The 17702-nt window shown below is 47.3% G+C and overlaps 1 protein-coding gene across 1 annotated transcript in view; it reads right to left on the bottom strand.

Moving 5' to 3' along the window:
- Window positions 1-10493: 10493 nt before the first annotated feature.
- ZMAT4 (zinc finger matrin-type 4) overlaps window positions 10494-17702 on the bottom strand; it is a 48157-nt gene continuing 40948 nt past the window's right edge. The window contains exons 6-7 of the mRNA XM_082298218.1: window positions 15710-15806; window positions 10494-10917 (exon numbers count right to left, since the gene is read on the bottom strand). Coding sequence (XP_082154344.1) covers window positions 10902-10917; window positions 15710-15806 — 113 coding nt within the window. The 3' untranslated portion in view covers window positions 10494-10901. The remainder of the gene's footprint in view (window positions 10918-15709; window positions 15807-17702) is intronic.

Here is a 17702-nt window from a genome sequence, read left to right as displayed (position 1 = left end):
GGTGGGGATAACACATTTACCTTTATAACCCCAGGTGCAAGGGGAGCAGCTCCACATTCACACAGAGCTGGGCTTCCTGCCAAAACCCCCCATGACACCAGGAGTGATCCTGAGTGCTGCCTTGTCATCCAATTCCAACTCCAGAATTCAGTTGGATAACTGGAGCCTGGAGCTCCTTCATGAACACACTCGATTCATTTCACCCCAAATCCTCTGTGATCTGCTCTCACTTGGTCTGACCACATGAACTGAAACCTGGACTTGTGATGGAGCCCAGATTAGAAAGCCAGTCCTTTGTGAGATAGAAGGTGGTGTTTGGGGTTTTTTTAAAACCTATTTCAAGTTACAGTTCATGCACTGTGGTTTAATTGCATTTGCCCTCCAGCCTTCCCATTAAAAATAAAACAGAAACCAGCACTTCCAGGATGGAAATGAGAATGAGAAAAAGCCCTTTTAGAGAGGGAAATGCTGTGTTTGGAGAGGAAGAATTATTATTGCCACAGGTATAATAAAGAGGGAAGGAGTCTGTGTCATATCCAGGGGCCAAATCCAAGTTATTCAGACCTTTCAAAACGAGGTCACACTGTTGCTGGAGGCAAAATGAGAACTGCAGGTTATGGCAGAGCTCACAGATTGATCTGTTTTACCTGAAATTCTGAGATGCAACGGTAAAAGCCCTGAGCTGGAAAGAATTCAATTCATGATTTTAGGGAACTTCCCCTGAAATTCTGTTCCATGACATCACTGACACTAAACAAGGGCAGTCATCAGGAATGCTCAGGGAAAGCTGGACCCCAAGGCAAGAGCCACAGGGGGACTTCAGGAGGATACAGCAGGGAAACTTTCATCCCAGCACCCTCCCCAGGCTCCAGAAGGAGGAGGAACAAGGAAGCTCAGACCTGCCCAGAGGTTTTCCAGCTTAAATGGCCAAGCCCCATCACCTCTCCATCAGGAAGCCCAGGGCAGGAGGGACACTTCCCAGCCCAGCTGGGGTGCCTTGGGGCAGCCAGGAGCTGTCCTGCCACTCTTCACTCAGGGCTAGTTCTCTTGCCTCATACAATAAGAAATAGTTGTGACTCAAAACCTTGGAGGCTTGTGGCCCTGAATATTAACCACTACATTCCCTGCTGACTGGAATATTTAAAAAATTCTGATTGTACCTTCAGAAAATTACATCACACTTTCTGCAGTGCTATGAACAGAAGATATTTTCATAAGAAAACCAGGAGGGAAGACACCCATTCTTGCTATATGAATAATCTGTATCATCCCCAAACCCAGACCTTGGCAGAGAGAAATAAGTCACCCTGCACAGACTCAGAATAGTCTCATACAAATGCCCTTCTCATCACTCTCAGTCTTTTGCTCTATATCCAGTTGTTCTCTCATTAACTTGGGACTTCTCTGCACTGCTGCGGCAATCACCCAGAGGGACGTCCCATCCCACCACAGGGCTTTTCTCACGCTCCAGTTTGGCTGATCCACAGAGGACCCCCCAGCTCCTCTGGGAGAAGGTCTCCAAAGCAAAGGGAAGGCTCCCAAACCTCCAGGTCCCACCACAGTGGGACATAGCTACATCCTCCCACCCAGGCCTTCCTCGCTGCTGTGTGATGACAAGGGCATTGGCAGTGCCTGGAGAACAGACAGCTGCTCCCCAAACTGGATTCTCATCAGCAAAGTGTGCTTAATTAACAGAGGAGGTTTAATTAGCTGATATTTCTAAGGAGCTCTGAGAGCCTGAGGTGAAAGACTCCAGATAACTGAAAAATGTTCTTGTGCTTCACCAGCAGAGGTTCATCACCATCAGCTCTCCACGCTGCTCTCCCCTCCCCATGTTATGACATCTCTCTAATGCAGAGATCTCCCCTCCCACTCTCCTGCTCAGCCTCAGCTCCTTCTCCAAAAGCCATCTTCCTGCAGGGATGGTGCCTGGTGCTGACACAGCCCTACAGAGGGCAGGGGACAGGGCTGGGGCTTCTGTGGAGGACCAGGCTGTGTGGCTCAGCGATGAGGGAGCTCCCTGGGTGCTGGGGGGCTCAACGAGCACCACAGCAAGGACACACTGACACATGTCACCAGGTTTTGCACTCTGGTAACAGATCTCCAGGCTGGTTTGGTTTTGGGTTGGATTTTCGTGCTGCCACTAATATGTGCTGAAGTCACGGGGAGCTTTTAAGGCAAACTCACCAAGTTTATCTCATGATGTGAAGCATTTGTTCCTCCCACACTTCCCCTCACTCCCAGCTCCCGCCCAGATGGGCTTTGCCTCAGCCCACTCGTCTGTTAAGGAGGCACCAGGCTTGGCAAGAGGAACAAAACACAGCAGCTTTCCACACAGCAGAATAGAGGCATTTGGAAGCAAGGGGGAACAGGGAGCATGAGTTTTAATGGATTGAAGAGGCACAGAGCAAACCAGGCTGCAGAAACTCATTATCCTGCATGGACAAGTTTTAGACTGTAGATTTACAAACTTTGATGCCTAAATACTAGTAAGCATTAATGTTGCTTTCTCACACCCCAGCTCACCTCAGTGAAAAAGCAGCAGCTACTTTGAGTAGAGGCTTTCCTGCCTCTACTCAAGCACTATCCCAAGTCCACACACAGCAGAGACATGACCCATGGGCAGGGAATATTGCTGGGAACCCACTTGAGTAAAAACCAAAACATCACTGAAATAAACATGCCAAAAGCAGGACCCTGCTGCTGTGGAGCAGTAAGCAGTATGTGTTGGCAAACAGATACGGTCAGACGGAAAACAAACAAGATAATTTACTAAACATTAAAGGCATCTCAGCAAAGCACTTCCACCAGAAGGAGACAGACACAGAGAACCAGCTGTAAGGATACTCTGAAACCTGCAGGTTTGCCGTTTAAGGTACTTCTCCTGCAAAATGCATGTGCAGACACACATGGACCTTTTCAGCTCATCACGTCACCTGCCTGTCGCGCCAGGGAGCACAGCAATACCTGTGACAGTGACTGCCTCTGCAACCTCGATAAATCTGCTGCATCACTCTCACCTGACTTGTCACACAAGTAGGTCAATTTACTGCAAGTGATTAACAACAGGGAACCGGGCTGCAAGGTAGCGTGGATTGCTCCAGCACACCAGTCCCCCACCTTACAGTCTGGAGACAAGCGCTGCTCCAGTCAGAGCAGGAGGCCAGCTCGCTCCACAGGTTACACACGAGTCACCCACAGAACAGACCAACCTGCAGGAGCTGGGAGAGATGAGAGGGGACCTGATCTGCTTCTGCTGCAGTAGGATTTCCCTAGCCATCCCTAACTCTGCCTTAATTAACTCCAGGTGTTGCCAGCGGTGCTCTCCTGACTGAGCCAGAGTGCCTGGCTGCAGTTCTGTGGCAGTGACTTACGGTGAGGACAGACAAGAAATACTCCACACAGGAGTTTCCAGAGGGCTGATCCAGTGTCTTTCCAGCAAAAGCCCAGCAGAATTGCCTGTGCCAACTGGAGCCTGCAAGTGCCTGGCAGACATTCTGCTGCCTGTTCAGGGGGATAAGCCAGTTAATGAGCATTTCTTTGTACAGCCGTGACCAACGTGGCAACCCCTGAGAGTGCTGTGTTCTCACTCCTGAGTGAAAGCAGAGACTGACTTTATAAGGCCACCACTCACAACAGTTCTGGCAGAGATTTTGGCTGATTGGGATTGTAAATACCATTGCAGCTATTACAGCAGTGTTAAACATGCAAAACAATTTTCACAGTTTTAAAGCAAAAGCTGCTGAGGTGGCTCGTATGAGTGGTTTGTGCATGGTGCCTGCATGCCTAAGTCATTTGGGCTTTGTGATCTCACTGGTCCAGCCTGGGGCACTCTGTGGTAGGTGCACTCACACAAATGGTGCACTCCCACCCAGCACAGCTGTGTGCAGAGCAAGCAAACGCCCTCCAAGAGGCAGGGAGAGGACCCCTGCTCTGCCTGTACATCTACTGCAGGTGGCAGAAACTGCTCTGCAGCTCAGCCAGCCTCTGCTAGACAATAGGAACAGGAATGTTACGAGCTCATGAGCAGGGAACTACTAAGTATCCCCAAAGTCTGCTATTTTTGGTTGAGGCATGGTTAAACACTAGCACAGACAGCACATAAAAATCAGCACATTTTGCACTCTGGATTCATTCTCTGGCTGATGTTTTCTTTACACAAGTCACCCAAGCTAGTATGCAGGAGGCATAAAAGCACTGTTTCTTCTTTGCTGGTTATCAAATGGAATTGGCCAGGGACACTCTGGGTACACGTTGAGGTGGAGAAGCCAGAGCAGTGAATCTGCATCCTGCAGGAAACAAATGAGTTCAACAGTTCTGCAGCAGATCAGGCAAAGAGCCACCCCTGTCAGCCCCGCTGGGTCAGTTATCACCCTGCCTAGTGCCAGTCTGGGTCAAAGTTTCAGGGACTGTGTCCTCCAGCATCTGTGTTGCCTATATGACAGCACTAGCAACAATACATTGAATTGCCACAGAGTCTTTCACGACCAAGCCAACCGCCCTGCAGACACCCAGGTGTGGCATTTGTTGCTCTCTGGAAGTCAGCAAGTGAAAAAACGTGCAAAGTACAAATACAACCGTGGGGGGAACTGCCTGGCCAAGAAAACTGAGGAAAAGTTTGAGGGGAGAACACCCGGGAGATACTTAATGACCCAGACTGACAGTCTGATACAGCACCAGAGATAACAGCACCTCCAGCCCCCAGGGGTGGCCTGCTGGGGTGTGAAGCTCAGCAATGGCACAGGCAGAGCCATGTCATCCGTGCTCTGTCACAGGAATAAATCTTCCCAAGGGGCCAAATGACTTAATAAGCCTTGGGTCCTTCTCAGCAGCAAATGGGAGGGACTTGCTCTGGGGACCAGCATCATCCCCAAGGGCACTGCTCAGCAGGAAGGAGACAGCAGTATCCTGGTGACACACTGAGGGGCAGAGGAGCCACAGAGCATCCCTCTGCAAACTGGATATATTCTTTAACTGCGTGTTTAATTAAATAGAATACTCGTGTTTTATATTAAACTCACACAGCAGCTGACTATTTAAAACACATATATTGAAACCCGCCAAAAGGGAATGGCTCCAAAGCTGTTCTCTAGATTGACTTCCATGAGAAAATGCTCCTAAATGTCTCTGAGGCCTTTCTAAACGCCCCTCCTGGGACAGGAGCCTGGTGTTGCTATGCAGAGAAATGGATCTGAACCATTGTGTATGAATTTTAAATATTACTTTATTTCTCATCATGAATATACCGAGGCAACTGGCAAAGAGGGGAGGCAGGGCCAGGCGGGCTGTCAGTACGTTTGCCACGGTGCTCTCAGTGCTGAGAGGGTGATGGATTATTTCCTGAGCTCCATTTGCTATTCCCAGCACTGCTTTCCCTCTCCCCTCGCAGTGGCTGCCAGCCCTGTGCAGGTCCGGCTGCTGCAGGAGCCACCGCTCCCACTCCCCGCAGAGCTGGGGTAGATGCAGGGGATATGGGCTCCTGTGTTAAGAGGAAACCTCAGAGAGAAGCAGGTGGGAGAGGGAAGGACTGGTGTGACCCAAACAGGCATCCCACTGTGCCAGAGCCTCTCTGAGGTGAACAGGGTTTGGCTGGGGGAAAAGAGACGCAACTGAAGTAAGTCCTCGAAAACCCGAAATTAATCCAACTATATAGCACAGTTTAAAATAATTTATTTTTAACACTCCTATTGCAATGCATGTCTATGTTTGTGCTCGCTTTAGAACTGGCACAGACAAAAATATCCTGTTCTCAGAACAGAAATCACCACGCTGGGCATTTTCACGTACAAATGCACGATGCTGAATGGCAACAGAGGCTTGAACAAACCCCCAAACACAACCCACAACATGTGCAATCACAGCTGGCAGCTGGCAGTTCCAAATTTCTGTCCAGTGCAAAACAACAAATTTATTTCAAACCCTGTGAAATTAGGTGATGATTGTAACACCATTTAAACTTCCCAAATTTGAAATAATAGATTAGGTTTATACTACTAAATTTTACAGGGACTTACTACCTTTTCCCCCAAACTGTCCAATCTGTTGCCATAATTACGTTAAATTGAAGCTGAATTTTTTTCTAGTCTAGATCTAGCTGGAAGCTTGTTGTTCCTATTCCAGATCCAAAGAAGAGTCTGTTGCCCTAATGCCTGTCTGGTCTCTAAATCTATTGGATACTCTAATTTCACTATACACCTAATTATCCTATAGTCTTAGATCCTCACTATTACAACACCAATAGTAAATTACATAGAACTAATTAGAAGGTTGAAATAACCACCTCAACTGTGCCAGGGAGAAGCTGCAGACAGGATACTTGGAGAGGAAAACGACCTTTGGGCACAAGAGCAGAGACTGATTTCACCTTCCTGTTTCCAGAGCCCGTAGGTACTTACTGGTCAGTGGCCATAAATGCTCAGGACAAGAGAGTGAGGGCTTTGGGGTTTTTATAATTAGCTTTGCCTTTTTGCTGAGATCCATTTTAACGCATCACTGCACTGCTGAACTAGAAATCTGCATTAGAAAGTGAACCACGGTGGCAGCAATCGAGATACCATTCCCATGGTTCAGAGGTGCATGATGGCAGCTGGACTCTGGACAGACTTTTCCAAATCTGCAGCTGCCTAAACCTGCAGAAACGCCAAAGGCAGCACCTGAGCAGCCTGTGCCTCATGCCACTTCTGAGGGAAGAATCCACAGTGGTTCCAGTTACAACCAGAGCACTGCTCCTGGCAGCCCCAACCAAAACACCCGGAGGCACAAACCTCTCCATCTTTGTGCTCTGCGAGGCCAAACATCAGGCAGCATCCTCACAGCATCCATTCGAGGGTCCCACCCATCCCTGGCACTGCACCATCGTGGTTTTGGCACTAGCAAAGATGCTTTTCCATTACTTAATCCTGTGCTCCTGCTGAGTTCCACATTCCCTAACACAGTAATAATTTCCTCATTAGGAGAAGCTATTGAATTGGTAGCATCGAGCAGTGGGTGAATTGAGGTTGTTTGTCTGTTAAGACCAACACTGTTAATAAATGTGTGAGTGCAGCACTCCCCTCGCTGCAGCAGGGCTTGCTCTTCCTCCAGCTCCTTTCGTGGAGCTGGGCTGAGGCAGTGCTTTTTCCTTGGGTTTTTTTCTTTGCATTTTCTATTTCTGTAGCTCTCCTTTACTCAGGGTTTGCTTTGAGCCATTCCACGAGCTCTCTCTCATCCCATTTCTCCTGTGCGTCCTCCGTGGAACAGCAGCCGTGCTCCATCAGCCTCCTGTGCCATTGGCACCTCCGTGGCCCAGCCTCTGGCACTGAGATGGATGGTGAAGCCAACACCTGTGGAGCTGTGAAAGGCTGGAACCTGGAAAGCGAGCAGTACCATGGTTCATTACAGCATATTAATTATTCTTTTGGGTCACCTGCAAAAAATGGCTCCCAGAGCAGGGCCACCTTTTGCCATTTTACAAGTCAAAACCACTGAACAAAACTGCTGTATTTAGCTTGGAGCTGTCACAACAGGCACAAAATCCTGTCCTAGTCTCCTGTTAAATGATCCTTGTTCTAATGGAATAAAAGGAGTTTAATGAATGCATCCATATGAGCCATTAAGAGCAAAATAAAGGCAGAGATAAAGGAAGATAGAGACAAAGAATGGACGATCCTCAGACATGTTTTCTGCCAATGTCATTCTTTACATAATAGATGCAGTTTCTTTCTTTCCTCAGATGGGAAGATGGGCTTGACACCATCTCATCAACAGCAGCTGTAATAACAGCTCCTTGCTATTAACATGCAAATTGAAATGCACACACTGATTAAAAACATGTTAGACAAAGGCTTTTGTCAGAGACCTGCAAGTGGGCGACAGGGCTCAATTAGGGAGCAGTGGCCCACTACAAAATTTTTCATGAAGTCTCACACTTGAGCCCAGTGCAGTAACTTCAGCAGGGAACAAACACACTGTAATGAACATTTGCTCTCTGTCTCTTGCGATCTCGAACGTTCAACCCCTAAACTGGGTCCTGCTTGTCTCCAGACTTGCCCCAGCCCTGGGGATTCTCCACAGCCTCTTGCTTTGGAAGAGGGCTGGCAGCTGGTCAGGTCAATGACCTCAGACAGGTGCAGGAAGCTGCCAGCACAGCCCAGAGGAAGAATCAGACTTCCACATACTTAATTTGGAGATTATGGAAGGTGGTTTTAAAGGCCAGGACTTGCTAATTAAGTTGATGCAATAGGAACTTAACAAAGGAAGCACCACTTACGTACCAGGAGCATTCTTCTCCCATGATTAATCTCTGCACGAAGCTGCATGTCTCAGGGCAGCCTCATGTTACACCCTGTTGCCATAGAGCTCCATTGCCTCCACACAAGGAGCCAGATAAAACCACATATTGTTTGTGTTGAGCTGTGTCTGAGCATAAAACACCACTGAAAGTCAGTGTCCTGCCCCTGAAACACAACCTGACACACTCGCACCAGAACCTAGAGAGCTGCATTAGTATGGGCTACAAACTCTAATGAAACACATCTAAAACATTACAGTTTCAGTGTTGGCAGCCACATTTGCAGCTGTCTCCCACTGCCACCAGTATTCCAGTCAGCACTGTCTGTAAAGTGAGTCGGGGGAGAGACCCAACCAGACTGATGATAAATTATTGAGATTTACTTTCTTTACAGACTATCTTGCACAGAATTTTAAGCCAGAAAAACATTTGGCCAGAACAGACAAAATCAAATTGTTATGTATAGATGTTCTGCATAAAAAATGCTGAGAGTGTTTCTGTTTTTTTTTTTTTTTTACTTAAGAAAATATATGCAAATGTTTTCACCCTTCAGATTAAAGTAACCATGGGGGATGCAATGGTTGCACTGAGCCATTTTCAAAGCTCTCTAATACTCTCTGCTCACACATTTCAGCCTGGGGTCATTGGACCAGGCTTGACATCAGAGATCCGGTGGCACTTCTACAGGGATCACTGACTTACCATGAGGAGATTTGTCTTTTTATTTGTCTTGCTTTGAAGGCCTAATGAACTTAGGAAAAGCAAGAGATTAGAAGGATTTAGGGACCAAAGCATGATTGACTGGACCAGGACAGTATCAGCAACAAATGGAAATATTGCACTGCTCTGTCACTCCAGGCAGAAGTTGGAGAGACAGGGAGATGTGATGGGGCACCTCAGCTGCCTCTTGCTCGCCAGGGCTGGGCGGTGTGGGGTGGGATGTGGGAATCCCGTTGGCAGTGCTGCCCCTCCTGCTCTGCAGTGCCACAAGAAACACCATCTACCTGAGAGCTGTCAGAGTGCCACCAACTCTAGGCCAGGCTGGAGACCCAAGGGAGAACAGCCAGCCTAGCATGGGCTGGGAGCGGAGTCTGGGTCCAACCCAGCTCACTGCAGAGCTGTCTTCACACCTGCCTGGGGAAATAAATTGTGTTTGTGCTGTAATTAATTTGCTGCAATTAGCTTGTTGTGATTACGAGAGCACATAGAAGATTTTTGGGTTTGTCTCCTGACAAAAATGCCTCTGCAGCACCCTGGATGCTTCTTGGCAGAGGGTTCCTTCGGGGAAAGAAGGCTCAGAGAAGTCAGGCTTGAACCCACATGACTGATGTGCCCTATTTCTGTAAATCATTCTCTCTGTAAAGAGGCAGTTTAGCTTCAGGAACACTGGCGGCTTGTGTTATTACCCAAAACACAATAAATGAAACCGCCCCACAGCTATGAAACCCAAGGAGATGTTTACTCATCTGTGAAAAACCCATTCTCCTCCACACATGAAAGGCATCGATGCAAGAGCACAAATTAATCACACAGAGCTTCTGCAGTGGCTCTAACCGTCCCCACAGAGTGAAAGAGGTGATGCTGCAGCTTGCCCGAGCTGTCCCTTCACAGGACTGGAGGCTCAAGTACAGCCCAGGGGGCTGAGGCTGCTGACCAGGGGAGCTCTGGGCAGCCCCTGGGATGCAGAACAGTGAAGGCCTCTCCTCCGACTCGGCTCCTTCTCTCTGCTCAGATCCCCAAACCAGGCAGAGGGAGCGAGCTGCTGCTGGCTGGTGCACGGCAGAGTCAGAGCTGGACTCAGTGCAGGGATAACTCCGTGTCTCCGCTGCCTCTCTGCAGGTGCACAGGTAACCAAGCTTACCTGCATGGGGTGGCCTGGCCAGCTCAGCCTCTGCCATGGCTCTGGTCCCACCGTGCTTCCTGCAGCTCTCCAGGAGGGCTGTGTCTCCCAGAAATGGCTGGTGCACAGAGCAGTGTCCGACCTCAGGCTTGCAGCAAAGTCAATAAAGCAAACAGCTTCTGTTGAGCCTGCAGGAATCCTACCAGCAGGAAAAAGAATTCACACTTTCTTTTCAGTGTTCTTTACTCACGGAACCATTTGTTTCTCTAGAGACAAAGAGGGAAGGAAGAAACTCATCCATTACACAATCCCCACGATTCACTGCTGTTGCTCTTTATGTGTTGACACAAACCATGCTGGAGAAGGTGAAGAAAGTGTGTTTATTTCTGATTGAAGACTGATTACATCACTATCATGGATAATGTAGTAGAATAATCTTATACTCTTGGGAGAAATCTAAGAATAAATATGAAAAAGTAAAATAGTTTGTTTCCACTGTCCCTGAAGATGACTGATGAGCAAGTGCTGTATTTACAGGATAGTTATCATACTCTAGACTCTGTGCTGAATAAATATTGTCTTGAAAGGGTAAAAAAATCCATCGAAATATTTTAACTCACCACAAAATTAAAAAAAAAAAAATCCATGTATGTGTCCAAAGCGAAGGTTAGTTACATGTTAATTATTGAATCCACACAGGATCACTGTCCAAGAAAGCCTCTTCTCCTGCTGACCCGCTCCCCCTCCACAGAAGCAGCGTTAGTGCTTGTCCTCTTCTCCGCTGACGAGCTACTATTGGTTCTTCAGGCTGCAAGACAGAAATGATCCCCGAGTCAGGATCCATCCTGGTGGCTCCCATTCCGCTCCAGAGCTCTGCCTGGGGACCTGGCACTGGGAAAATCTGCAGCTCTCCACAGAATGACTAAAGGAATGTTCTATGTAAGCCACCAGGAGACTGCCATTCTGAAAAAATATATCAACAAACTCTCTCTACCTAAAGCATATTTACAATTTTAAGGACACTATTGTGTTTTATGAAAGAAAACCACCATAGCCATTTGGAAAAAGTCTCATTTCTTTAGGTCCTCAATTTGAATTTAAGAGCCTCACAAATCCTGCCCAACTTGCCTCCTCCATGGCCCAGTGCAGCTCAGCTGATGAGGAATTCCTCACTGGAATTGGCGTTGGCAAGCTCAGGTTTGTGCTTTGAGCAATTAGTCCAATATTTAGGTTTTACATTAAAATAATTAATCCGTACATCCAACACCACAACACAATGCTGTATGGGCTGTTCTGGGGCTTTCAAATTATGATCAAAACAGAAGATACCAGAGATATCTTTATTTTCACTTACATTAAAAGGGAAGGGAGACAATTTAAATCTATAATGAGGGGAAGTATTACATTCTCTCTCTTCACAGGCAGTGTAATTATTCAGCTGCTCTCTGGAACTGAAACTATGACAAATTAAAATGCCTGTCAATTCCATCTACCTTTTGTAACTATTCATCTTCTGGAGTTGTTAGTGCTCTAAAGGCTTCTTTAGGCATAAGCCACTATATATTACAAAAAGCACATAGAAATGTTACCATTACCAAGTGTTACTGTTACCGTGGCCACCAAGGTAAGAACAAAATCATATGGCTTGGGTGTAAAGTACATGATACAACTCATTTACTCTAATTTCCAGAAATTTAGTAGAAATCTTGTATCAAAGAATGCCTTCCTTCTCAGTGAGGATGTGCAGGAGGAGCTCAACCTTCTGGCACCGGGGACAGGGCTGGAAACATCCAGGAGAAACAGAAATAACATTTGGCACTAAATCTGACCCAAGTGGAGCAGGGCCAAACAGCCCCAGAGCCTCCCCTGCTGCCACCCATGTGTTGGCTGTGCCAGACACACAGATCCCAGGACATGCTTCAGCCACAACAGGCTGTCAATATTTGTTCACACTTTCTTAAATAGATGGGAAAAGCGATGTAAACGCAACCACGGGAAAGGGTGACATTTCTCCAGGCACGATATTTACAATATTTTGATTAGCTCATTCCTGAATAGCCATGCAGCTTATGTTGATAAATTGTTCCAATTAGACATCTGTGTTCTCAGCCTGAAAATAGAGAAAAGAAAAGAAAAGAAAAGAAAAGAAAAGAAAAGAAAAGAAAAGAAAAGAAAAGAAAAGAAAAGAAAAGAAAAGAAAAGAAAAGAAAAGAAAAGAAAAGAAAAGAAAAGAAAAGAAAAGAAAAGAAAAGAAAAGAGGAAAGAGCCTGCTCAGGCCCAAGCTTGCTGTCTCTGCTCCTCAACAGGACATCAACTATCTGGGCTTCCACAGGGCACAGCCCAAAGTCAAGGCTAAGAGTTGTGCAGGAAAGGCTGCAGAGCCACCTCCCCTACTGGATGTGACCATTCTTAACCCCTCAGAATTAATTTTGACCATTGAATTGGTTTTATCCCAACGATGGCTGCAGGATTGGGTCCCCTCACTGCAAAAAATCCTGAAATTAACCAGGAAGCCTGAGTTTGAAAGGGAGACCCTTATGTGTATTTGCATCTATGAAAGTGTAAATGAGTAGTTATAAAACCCTGGAATACATTTCTGAGCTCTAGATGTGGCAGAGAGGTCTGGCTGATCAAAGAGACAAAATGAAGGCAAGAAGATAAAATTCTTCTTTATGGAAGTGAGAATCGTTATCCCCACACAGTCAGACTCTTAATTACTAGGGCTGGATCTCAGCCTTCCGTTGCTGCCAGCCTGAGCAGCGGAGGACAGCTCACAGCTCTCTGCTCTCAGCTCTCAGCTCTCAGCTCACAGCTCACAGCTCTCTGCTCTCAGCTCTCGCTCTCCAGCACATTATTGCAGCGGCTGACAGACCCACAGCTGCCCAGGGATGATACTCACCCCAAATGTGGGTCTGGGCTCTCTGCTCTGTGAAAAGCACCTCTGATCTTTCTACCCACGTGCCCAGAGGAGGTACTTCAGACCCAGATCCAGGCCCTCTGGAGTATCTTCCCTAAAGGCAGCTATTTTGTCTGGGCCGCAGTGATGACCCAGCACCCGTTCCCAGCCTGTCCCCAACCCCTCCCCAGGAAGCGCTTTTTGCAAAGCCCCAGGGTAACATTCTGCACAAGCATTGCTTTGACCCCAGAAACTGAATATCCTGTCTCCTTTTACAACTATCTGTGGCTTTAATCCCCATTGTTTTTTGCAAACCACTTTGAGCAGTGATTTTTCATCTTCGCAGTTTGCATAAAGCAGAAGAAGGGGAGGTTTTGCTTCTGCCAGCCCATGGCGAACAGTGAGGAGCAAGGCTGGCATGTGCCTCCCCACCAGTCTCTTGGAAGTAACATTCACAACTGGGATTTTGGCTGCTGCTGGTACCCATAGGAAGGAGCTGTTGGTGCCCACCATGGTTCAGCCAAAGTAGGCACTGGCCCCTCCCTGGCACCCTGCCCAGCACTGCTTCTCTGTGCTTCATGGGGGGAGAAGGGAAGGAGAGAGGAGATTAAAAAAGCCCTCATCTATTTCTGGAAAGCAAGTCAAACAATGACTCAATCATCTCTACACAGTTCATAAATCCCTAATTAAAGGTTTAATGCCCCTCCCCGCTGCAGATGTTCCAGAGTCCATCCACATTCCAAAACTTGCTCCGAGCCAGCACGTGCCCACAGCCAGCGGCATCACCCATCAGAGCCTGAGTTGAGCCCTGTACTCCCCATGCATCCAATGCAGCATTTAACCTTAATTTTCAAATTAAGCTCAAGTACCTGCACCCTGGAGGAAAAAACGGGAGCTGGCAGGTACATCTGCTTCACATACGTGCAGGCTGGAGGGATAAGGACTGGCTCAGTATTAGCTCCCTCTTCCTGCATCTTTTACTCAACACCAAAATACCAGCCAAGACACTTCCAGCTTCCTCTCTAAGCCCTGTTTTCCCCCTCTTTTGGTCCAAACAAATGCAGGCAGCAGCATTCGGGGTAGATGATCTTATGGAAGTTCCTTTGAATGATTCATCTCTCCTGGCCAGACTACTCAAGGAAGAGCTGCTCAGCTGCAGGGTACAAGCCTCAAATTGTGTGCTGCCCATGGAGTCCCAGGACCCCCAGCCCTCCACGGGGCAGTGCCAGGGTCCTGGTTAACACAGCTGCCAGGCTCATGGTGTGTATGGTGGGTTATTTAAGGCAGCTCTAACTGGGGCTCTCAGCATGCTGCTCTCTGCAGAGCTCTCAGGAACAGTAATAAATAACCACAATGCAGCTCATTCCTCATAAAAGTTCTTCTCTCCTGAAGCAGCTTTCCAGGAAACTCATCTGCCTAGTATTTTTTGGGTGGTATCAGCTTCCATCCTGCAATCACTGTTCCCCGTTCACATGTCCCAGAACAAAATCCCTGTATCCCTTCATCCCTGTCCTTCACAAACTGCTGCCCCCTTCTTCAGGTTTGTTTAGTCTTTAACTATATGAAGTATGACAGCTACATAAAATGTTTTGTTGCCTTGGCAACTGCAGTCCAGTGGCTTCAGCCTGAGTTACGAGGCAGAGGACAGTCTTGACATTAACTAACAATAACGAGAACAGCAGAAACCAGTGGGAGAACACTGGCTGGAACAAGCAGGGGACGATCCTCACCTGCCCCCCTGCATGGAGCACACCTGGGAGCCACGGTGCTGCGATGACCCAGTGGGACATCACCGCTGCTGAAACCCGGCAAAGGACCAGGTCTGGATTTCTAAAGTCCTTTTCTTTGTATAGAAGAGGTAATTGCTTGGAAAAGCTAGAGAAACATAGATGCAGCCCTGCCAAAATCTGGTTTTTGTGCTGCCCAACACATTCTTTTGCACTGGGAATGGGCTGAGCCCAGGGCACGTGTGTCATTGGTCACTCCTACAACAGTCAAAGCATGAATAACTTCCCAGCATGTTCATTCACAGCACTAGAAATTAAGATTTCTTAATCTCTGCTAATTGTAGGAGACTGCACAATAGAGCAGAACACCATTAGCAGTCATTGCTAGTTCTGCTCATCCTGCTCACTTTTCAGACTGCCCTCAAAGCTACCTGAAGCACTTCAGGTATATCCCTTTATATTCCTCTCCTAATCTGGGCAGTTCCGAGTGATTCAGCCTGAAATGGTTCCCAAAGCTCACATATAAGTGCATTAAGCGCAATTAGTTCATTAAACTAGTCTCTGATATCATGTATCTCCATCACTTCATTTTAATAATTTGTAGTAATTGACAGAGCAGACTCCCCCCAGTTCTCAGAGATGGGTAATGCATAATTACTCTAAATCACAGAAAAAACTGGTTCACTGGGAAACACCTAATCCCCTTCGGCTCATGGTGTCTCTTCTGAGGTTTCACACATGAAAGAAGCTGCAAACTCAGTATCATTAACCACAAATCAGTGGGACTCCAGGAAGCCCATGTGGATTTGGCCCTGCATTCCTCAACCTGGAGGTGCCTCTGGTATCTGTGTTTTCACAGCAACCAGAGCACAGCCCCCCAGTGCTCCTCTGCTGACAGGGAGTTGGATGCAAAGCACTGTTACAGACAATTCCATCTCGGCAGACACAGACACTGGGAGAAGCACAATGATACTCACTTGGTCTGGTGTTTGGAGCCCTTCAGGTGTGCATGGTACTGCTCTATGGAGTTCAGGGTGACATTGCAGATGTTGCAGGTGTAGCTGCGCTTCAGGCCTGTGAAGAAAACCCAGTGTTGATTAACCCTTGGCTCCGGCTATGCCGCATAGTGAGACCGAGGGAAGCACAGGGCTACACCAGGAGGGAAACACTCCTGTGCCTGGGCTACAGACTACTCAGAGTCAAAATGGCAGCTATAAAGTACAAATAAGTGAAAATGACTGAAGAAAGGGGGAGAAATAGAAAAAAGCACCTATGCCCCAAGCAAACTTCTAATTAATTAGACAGCACTTGGATCCCACATTTCATTTCCAGTTTCACAGAGATTTCTCTTTACAGTGATCCCTCTATTTACTTTTCCAGGCCAGGGTATTCAAGCATTAGAGAAAGCTAAAGAAGTATTTTTAGAACTGAGCAGAGGAAAGCCAGGTACAAAGGCTAATCCCCCCTGAGAGTGTGGTGCATCTCTCTCCTGTGCCCTCCTCAGAGCATCATCACTGTGTTCACACTAACAAGCACTCGAGGTGCCATTTATGCCTCTAGTTTTTGGTAGTGATCACAATACAGGGCAATTCCCCATTAGCATATTCAGCAGCCAGATCACTTAGGAACTCTCTTTTCACCATAGGGATCCATTCTGATGTATCCACCAAAGTGAACCAGCCAAGCACAGCTGCTGGTCTCCAACAGCCCACATTTGGCAGCCCTTGGCTGAAGGTCAAGGCTGGCAGACCGGAGGGGCACCAGGCAGCCACCCAAAGCCAAAGCAGGAGCTCTCTCACCTCTTGGTTGTCTCTTGGCTGCGGTACAGACCATCCCCAGCTGAACTAAGGGCTCTGCTTAAAAACACCGGAGCCATGGGATTCCTTGCAGGGACTGCTGTGCTCCTTAGGAACCGTTCTAATGTTCCTTGTAATGGTCTCTTCTGGATTTCTACAGAATTACTTCTTTGCCGAAATTGTTAAAACAACTCATTTAGAACAAATAACATGTGGCATTCTCAAATTTGATCAGTCCATGCTCACCCTAATTAACTGTACAGGTAATAAACACACTGACCCCTCCCCAGCTAGACCTACAGGCTCTCAAAAAATCCTTTGTCTTGTTTTGAACTCCAGACACCAGCTACACCAAGAGCCCCACTTCTCTCAAACACTTCATAATATCTCTCACCCAGGAATTTGGCACAACATGAAAATCATCCTTAAATAATATTTCAAAATCACTCAGATGAGTGCTTGCAAACAACAAGCCAGCAACACTGCAGAGGTATTTAAGTAGTTTCTGTATTTCTATGTCATGATGTGGCACAGAACAAAAATCAATTTACAGATGTGCATATGTATTTTGTCCTTACAGAATTTATTCCTGATAGAGCAGTGATGGTTTTACAGTCACACCCTTTGCCCATTGCTGGCAGCTCCTGTTTCCTTCATTAAACCAACAGGCATCAGAAGCCACATGAATCTACCACAATGCAGGGGAAGGGATGGGAAGGGAAGGAACGGGTGGGAAGGGCAGTGCACGGCTGGCATGGTGTGTCAGCACAGTGCAGCAGACTGAGAACTTGGACCACATCAGGATCTCCACATGGCAGAGCAGGACTGGGGAACTAAGAAACAGGTGATACTTTAACTTAAGGTAATAAGGGTCTGCTGCTCAGCCAATTTAGCAGCACATTAACAGCAGCCTCAGTGAATCTTAATTACTGGTGTAGGTGGAAACGCCTTCAGCAAATACAGCTCCTAACTGGGGATGATGATTTTCTCCCTCAGCATGTCAAGGCTACTCACAGTGATGAACCAGGGGGAACCCTGTTCCCCCTCCCTGTGTTCTGCACAGGGGAACTCAGTGCTATTCCCTGATGCAGCTCTTCCCACAGGCTGGAACACGCAGCCGCAGACTGGGCTGATTCCATGAACTGGGATGGAGAAAGGAAACCAGCCTCAAATG

The sequence above is a fragment of the Coloeus monedula genome, assembly GCF_965178545.1.
Source record: "Coloeus monedula genome assembly, chromosome: 28".
NCBI lineage: Eukaryota > Metazoa > Chordata > Aves > Passeriformes > Corvidae > Coloeus > Coloeus monedula.
Note: the sequence above shows the minus strand (reverse complement) of the source record. Positions and strands in the feature narration are given on the sequence as shown.